Source organism: Ambystoma mexicanum, chromosome 3p (assembly GCF_040938575.1).
Source record: "Ambystoma mexicanum isolate Mex_15411 chromosome 3p, UKY_AmexF1_1, whole genome shotgun sequence".
Taxonomy (NCBI): domain Eukaryota; kingdom Metazoa; phylum Chordata; class Amphibia; order Caudata; family Ambystomatidae; genus Ambystoma; species Ambystoma mexicanum.
Genome location: NC_090925.1, coordinates 383445856 through 383454078, shown reverse-complemented (window position 1 = coordinate 383454078; position 8223 = coordinate 383445856). Strand labels below are relative to the sequence as shown.

Here is an 8223-nt window from a genome sequence, read left to right as displayed (position 1 = left end):
TTCCTCTGAGTAGGAGTCTGCTATAGAAAGCATAAAATGATTTGCCAGCTTGTGTGTGTTGCCCACCGCCACAGGGTTAATGGAAGCCCTGCCCACAAAGGGGTGGGACAAGATGACGTATGGAAAAGGGAGTTGGGGTTAAGGGAAAAGGCGTGCTTGGCGCCAGTCACGGTTATGGAGCGGTAAATAAAGGGATGTTCAGTTGATACTCTGAGTGTGTGCGTGATTCTTTTAGGGCCATGTCTTGAAAACCTGTGGTCAATTCATACAGAGGGACGCAAAACTGGATGCAGCTCATACAACATGACAAAACCAATGTAAACATTTATTTAACATCGACAGACATTTTTTACAGACGATAAAAATCTACTTCAGAAGTTAACAATGTGTTTCAGTGCTTTTACTAGGGCGGTGGGTTGGAGGTTACTCATAGGTTTGATGAAATGACATTATTCCTTCATGCGCGATTATTGTGCGCTTGGCGCGCTATCCTAATCAAATCATCATCATTATTATATATTATTAAAAGAAATATCAGGTCCCATTAGGTGTGCTGGTAAAATGCTGTTCATGTCCTTCCATTTGGTCACTCTTCTCATTTTCTTTTGTTGGCTCCTTGTGCGCCATCTGTAAAAAGTAAACAAACAGCTGAAAACAGTGAAAAGGGCGGGTGGGGTTCACAAACTTCAAGCACACCAACCGACAAAGGAACAGTAAAGTGCAAGAAAATCATCATGCGCCACCAGAAGGCGGGAAATGACTTGTATGCAAGCACGCGCCCCATAGCGAGAACTGCACAGAACACCACAGCAGACAGGGTGAATATTCAGTGGTGGACGTAAACGGGAAAACAAACCTACATTGCCCCAGAGAGTAACCGGACGTGTAAACAATAGGGTGCACATTGAATAGGACATGCTTCACATCCATTTGACATGAAAAAGGAATACACGCATATATCACATCGTAATCCGTGGGGTATGCACAGTGCACGAATTGGGATGCAATTCCATGGAACCGGGACCCAGCAAAAGAAGGTCACCACGGATTCATGTTTTAGTGAAACCAAAAGTAATTCCTGGAACGCCATACAACACTCCACTCCACTCCACTCCACTCCACTCCACTCCACTCCACTCCAGGGATTAAAATGGAGGCAGTCGCTGCCGGCCCCACAGCCATCTTGCAATCTGGGGCTAAAGGGCCATGGAGGAGTGCAGTCACAGTCGGAGCTGAGGCGGCCACAAAGGATCTAGGGAATGCCGCCACAGCATGTAACTACACAGATACAAAGGGCCTCAATATTGGTTCGGCGGTGCAGTAAAAAAGAAAGTGGTGGTAATTCTGTGACCACCACTTTTTTGGCAGTAATGGAATCTTTCTTAGCAGTACAAATCGCCACCACTAATATGGAGTAATAATAAATACTAATCCAGCAAACTACAAGTTGACCAAAAATATCAATCAAATTTGAATTTAAAATTATGGAACAAGACCTATATGTGATAATCAAGCATTTGTAATCTCTATGAGAGGCACACAAAGAGAGCGACCGATTAGCAAAGTGTGACACACCCTGCTTTCTGCAGTAGATTGTTTATGTTCCCAGGTGTGTCTGGGTTTTTCTCGGTCTGCACCTCTAAATAAACAAAGTGTTCTTCGTGTACTGAATATAAGTAATTGAAACAAAGGTGGTGCCCACCATTTTGGCTTCTTTTCATTTTTTAATGGGACACATACTGGCGGAGGCACACCGCTGACACTAACAAAATAAGTACTTATGCTTTTGCAAATATGTCATTTGAAGAAATTGAGAGTTTGACAACGAAATGGGCAGAAACCTTAGGATTTTCATCGGAAGCTACAGCGATTCTGGGTTTGATCAGAAAAACAGCCATAGATAAATCTACTAGCCAACCAAAAGATCCAGTGAAAAGAATCAAACAATTGGAATACTTGATCAGAAAATAAATTAATCGTAAATAGCATGGCATCACGCTTGGCAGATATTTAAAAAAACAAAGAATACCGAGGGGTTTGAGGATACAGTTGAGACCTACATTATGCAAAGAAAGCAAAGAGTCAGAAAGTGGGAGGCAATTCTCAATAAGTGCTCATTGGACCTGATCCTTTTAACCATTCAAGAATTATCAAAAAATCTCATTGCACTTGACACTGAGATTACAGAGATAGAAAAAGAACTGATGGAAAGTTTGGGCAAAGAAGATTATGATGTAATACTGACAAAAATTAACAACAAACTTGAGAATTATAAAAGAGCTTGAACAGAAGATTCGTAAATTTAAAAGAGATACGTATGACTACCTAAACGAAGAAGTCTATTCTTGGATGGATAAATATGGACCAAAACCTAACACCAGGCCAAGAACTAATCCTCAAAACCAGTCGGATAATACATCTAGTTCAGACACAGATTCATCAAAAGATATGCAGGGTCAAGGTAGCACAGCGAACATCCAGGAGGACCTAACAGCAACAACTAGCTCAGAAACAACCCCCTCAAGAAGGGAGGAATAACCCAACATCAGGACGGAAGCTTTTTTAGGAGCACGTCGAAAATAACGCAACGGGGTAAAAGAAAGTCAAAGGAAAGGTCCACAAACGAGGCAACAACAGAAGAAAACTTTGTGATAAACATCTCTAATCGCCCACTTACAAGATCTGAGACTCGCACATTACAAAGAGGTTTAAGCTTTGTCCCTACGAATGGAACTACCTTATTTGACAGCAAGATCGAATTGTTTAAATTCTTGAGGAATCTCAAACTTAAGGTGTTCTTTGAAGAAATTGAAACAGCTGGACAAACAATACCTACGGATAATGAAGATGATTATAAGGAATTTAAGGTAAAAAGTCAGTTCACACCACCAATCATTGTGCCATCAGTTGAGATTTTTCAAAGGAAGGTGACAAAAGAACTAGAAAAACGGAATTTTAAACACCTGATTCACAAGAACTTCAAGCCATGTGAGCTCAATTTAATCAAGAATCTATACAGCACTAAGGAAATCACTATACGACTAGCAGATAAGGGTGGAGCACTGGTGGTAATGAATACAAGTGATTATGAAGAAGAATGTTGGAGACAACTTAGAGACACAAATGTATATGCTACACTTGATGCAGATCCTACAGTAAGCATCAGAAACAACTTGGAAGATCTACTGCACAAAGCGTTAGAATTAAAATGGATTAATCCCAACACTTTCAAATTTTTGCTTAGCCAACATCCTCGTATCCCCAACTTTTACACCATCCCGAAGATTCATAAAAATGTGCAACATCCACCTGGAAGACCCATTGTGGCAGGTATAAACAGCATTTTACAGCCACTAGGGAAATACATGGATTTCTTTCTTCAACCTATCATTCAACAGACCCATACCTATCTTATCGACACTATGTACTTTCTCAAGAGACTGATGGACAATCCTTACAGGCAGGACAGTATCTTGTTTACGATAGATGTAACCAGCCTTAACACATCAATACCACATGACCTGGGGCAAGAAGCCATTGAATGGATACTATCTACACCTGACATTCAAGCGCAGAAAGAATTAATTTCATCATTACTCCAATTCATAGCTGAAAACTCTTATTTTCAATTCAAAGACCAATTTGTTCTTTAGACTTCTGGAACGGCCATGGGAGCAACGATGGCTCCTACGTAGGCCAATTGTTTCATGTTCAAATTTGAAACGGATCACATACTCGCACATAACAGATGGAAGAAATCAATACACCTATGGACCAGATTCATAGACGATATTTTTGGTATTTGGATAGGCTCCAACGAAGAATTGAAGGAGTTTTTCGAATATCTCAATACAATAGATCCACGGATTCAGTTTACCTATGAAAGTTCAATAATGGTGATCCATTTCTTGGATGTACTTATAAAGAAAAAAGAAACCGGCTTCAGTACATCTTTGTACCACAAAGAAACGGATAGAAACAACCTACTCCATCGGCTACGTTTTCATCAACAAAGTTTACTCAAAAACCTACCATTTACATGTGCAAAAAATTCCAAACACAAGGGTATACAGAGAAAGATATACATCAAGCAACAGAGAGGATTAACTCTATAAGTCGAAACTCTCCTGAATCCTGCAGATAAGAACAAGGAACCACCCAACTTGGTATATGTGTCTACATTTTCAACTCCGAGCCAACAGATCAAAACCATCATTAAAAAGAACTGGCCCATATTAACTTGTGACACGAGGGTACAACACTATTTAAAGAACTACCTACATTCGCTTATCAACGAAGTAGCAATCTGCGTGATGAACTAGTCTCCACCAGACCACCTATGAAAAGTCCCATGACTGAAAGGAAAGGAAAGGAACTTTTCCATGTTTTCACTGTACAAACTGTAACTTTGTTACTAAAGGAGACACTGTCAACCATTCACGGACTGGACAAAAATAATCTAGCTCAAAGATTTTGCCACATGTGACAGTACTAATATTATATATCTGATTAAATGTCCTTGTGGCATGCACTACATAGGCAAGACGAAGAGAATGGCTAAAACCTGCTGGAACGAGCATCGCTCATGCATAAGAAACAACAATATGAACTCTACAGTAGCAAGGCATTGGTCAGAAAACAAACATGATCTGGCGCACATAAGATTTCAGGTTCTGGAAGTGGTAAAAATAAAGAATCCACATGAGGATGTCAACACTAAGTTGGATCAAAGAGAAACATTTTGGATTGATAAATTGGGGAGTATGAAACCATTTGGTATGAATGAAGAGATCAATTATCAATGTTACCTGTGAGGAAGTGGGAACTATATAGATCTGGTTAAGAGAAGTTAAGGTGGATTTACTTCTATGCGATTTATATTGCTATAACCATTGTTGATGAATATCAATGTTACACTATTACCCCAGAGGTATATAAAAAATGTGAATAGGGAGTACTTAGCATGTATTCCTGGACCAATTAGAAGATTTATATACAAATGGAGATGTCAACACTACTCTAACACTGGAACATTGATGCTAACCCAGCGAACCTAGTACTCCTTATGTTAGCCACCTGTCAGTTATCAACTATCAATAGTGGAAGTTGTTTTTAAAAATCAACAGTGATTGTACGTATTCACTACATAGTGTAATATTAAAGATCCATTTGTAATCACACCATATTATGAATCTTAACACCATGTTAATGCCATATCACGTTCATGATAATGTTTTCACAGGGGCACATTGTTGCAGCTCCCTTTAAACACTTGATCACTCAATTTGGTGACGCATATATATACTAACGAGCAGTTCAGTATTCCTACGCTTTGTAGCTGGCGTGAGGTTTCAGGACCTGCTCACATTACGCAAAGCAAAAAGCAACATTAAACACAGATTACGTAGATCATAGTGACGGGCAGGTCCCGGCTCTTGCTTTACGAGCAAGGCTGGGACTGAAGACGGCTCAGTCATGACACGCCTATGGGCGGGTCTGACTCATACGTCTTCAGCCCGTTACTATGACTACATTTAAAAGCAGTAGCCAGCAGAACGCGCGTGCGCGCTGCAGAGTTTGGCAATGAAGCTACGAGTGAGGAGGTAAGCAGAGGACGCAGAATATAATTAACGATACAAGCGATTCGTATTTTGTCAGTATTAAGTTGGATACAGGGACTATTTAAACACTAATGGAACGCATACGCATTTGTTTAAGGACACACACTTGAGCTTTGAGGATCGCGTGTGACAAACAAACACAGCAGACACTTCTACTTTCAAGTAAGTGTTTTGCCCATGTAATCCGATAACTGGAGAACAATACGTTATTTGAACAAGTTCACGAATTGAGATTCATTATGTTTTAGGGATTACGATTATGAACGGGCAACAAACACAGCAAGCCAAGTTCAGGTATTTCAGAAATATTACTGCTGAAGGAATAAGATGCAATATAACTGATCTATGACTGTTCCTTTTTGTGTTTTGTTCTTTGTTTTCTCTTTCTTCCTACCTAAGGACAATTGGAATGATGTTATGTAACATATATATACAAAATTGTTTTCTTTTCACTAATGGATTATTGAAACCGTGGCATTTATTATTTATATATATGTACATGCTTGTCATTTTTGCAATCCTTTTTTGTATCCATTGTCACAAATATTGATTTGATAACAATTCTAATGGCTAGTAAAGAGAACAGCCCTGACGAAGGAGATAGTATTCTCCAAAATGCATTGGCTATAATAGAAGTTCTCATGAAATTTCAACCCAGCGTGGTTATGTGCTATCTTCCTTAGCAGTACAAATCGCCACCACTAATATGGAGTAATAATAAATAATAATCCAGCAAACTACAAGTTGACCGAAAAATATCAATCAAATTTGAATTTAAAATTACGGAACAAGACTTACATTTGATAATCAAGCATTGGTAACCTCTATGTGAGGCACACAAAGAGAGAGTGACCGATTAGCAAGGTGTGACACACCCTGCTTTCTGCAGTAGATAGTAATGGAATAACTGCCATTTTTATGGCAGACGAATTTGGAGCTTCACCCTGAAATGGATGATTTGCCTCCAGCATTCTGCTGGAGGTAAAGTCTCCACTTCAAGGCACGAAAATCAGTGAAATTACTGCTTGCTGTGAAAATACCCAGGGAGACCTGTGCACTCCAACAATGGGGACTTACACCGCCTTCACCCCCACTCATAATCTTGTGGTAAGCCCACGGGATCGAATGGCGGTAAAGGTAAATGAGTGTGGCAGTAATTTGGCAGACTTATCACCAAACTCGTAATGAGGCCCAAGTTACTCCTGTCCCATACAATAAAAACTGCAGATTGAGGCGGCATTCCACCATCTTGATTCCTTTGGCTTTGAGGTGAAGCATGGGCCGACTCAATCATAGGCTTAACTAGTCTGTGATTGCTTTTGCAATCTGCAAAGTCAATTGGTCAAAACCCCTGCGCTTTACACTTTGAACCATTACATGCCTACAATGACCCCACCTATAGCCACGACCCTCAATCGTACCCCCATTTCTCAGGCCACTCTCCCAGCCCCACAGTAGATGGGTTATCGGCAGAGGCGTTTCTGGGGAAGGGCTGAGGGGCAGGGGGCTATAGCCCGGGTCTTTTGGTTGTAGCCCTGGATAGAAGCTGTTAGGCAGAAGTACATGCAGTACCCTTTGGGACCACAAGTGTCAGTACAATTTCACCTTTGGTACAAGCCTGTACTACACCGTATTGTGGTAGCAGTGGTTGAGCAGCCAGAGTAAAGTGAGCAGCACAAGGGATTACACAAAGGACCAACAATTATAGTGATTCAAATAACCAGTCACTCAAGGTTTCTTGGTAAAAGAAGGAACAAGTTACTTACCTGTAACTGTTGTTCTCCAGCATGGGTCTGGCATGGATTTACATGCTCATGAATATTCCCCGTCGTCAGGCTGGGAATCCTCGGTAAAGAAAGAAATCAGTATCAGTTTCGTTTCTGATCGGTCTTTCTTAGTAGTAACCAATCACTGATCTCTGGGTCATACTGCCCCCAGCCAATGACTGCCCTCTCCCTAAGCTCCGCCTCCGGCAGCCATCCTCAGATTTGGTAGCACGCCAAGTGGCAGTATGACCAAGTGAGGAGCCGCAGAGGGGTAGGTGGGAGGGTTTGCATGTGAATCCATGCCACACCCATGCTGGAGAACAGTTACAGGTAAGTAACTTGTTCCTTCTCCAGCATGGGGTCTGGCATGGATTCACATGCTCATGAATAAAAGAATACATAGCAGTATACACATGCACAACCACGGGAGGTGGCAACAGGCTCAACATTAAGCAATACAACAACTCAACATTAAGCATCTCTTACCTCCTCACCAGGCTCACCTTAAGCGAACAAGTTGCGCAGCACTGCCTGGCTGACCCTGGACTCCTCCCTGGAGTCCCGATCGACGCAGTAGAATCTTGTGAAGGTGTGCGTCGACCTCCACGTAGCAGCCCTGCAGATGTCCAGCAGGGGCACACCAGACAGGAACGCTGTGGTAGCAGCGATCGCTCTGGTCGAATGGGCTCTCGGACGGCCGGGCAGCAGTCGGTTTGCCAACCGGTGACAATGCATGATGCAGCCGGAGAGCCATCTGGAAATGGAAGTCTTCGAGAGTGCTTTCCCTTGATTCACAGACCCAAAGTTCAAATAGCTGTGACATCTTCCGAAAACTC

The 8223-nt window shown here is 41.5% G+C and overlaps 1 protein-coding gene across 1 annotated transcript in view; it reads right to left on the bottom strand.

The window, feature by feature from the left end:
- Positions 1-288: 288 nt before the first annotated feature.
- LOC138580475 (androgen-induced gene 1 protein-like) overlaps positions 289-8223 on the bottom strand; it is a 285281-nt gene continuing 277346 nt past the window's right edge. The window contains exon 6 of the mRNA XM_069651050.1: positions 289-627. Coding sequence (XP_069507151.1) covers positions 596-627 — 32 coding nt within the window. The 3' untranslated portion in view covers positions 289-595. The remainder of the gene's footprint in view (positions 628-8223) is intronic.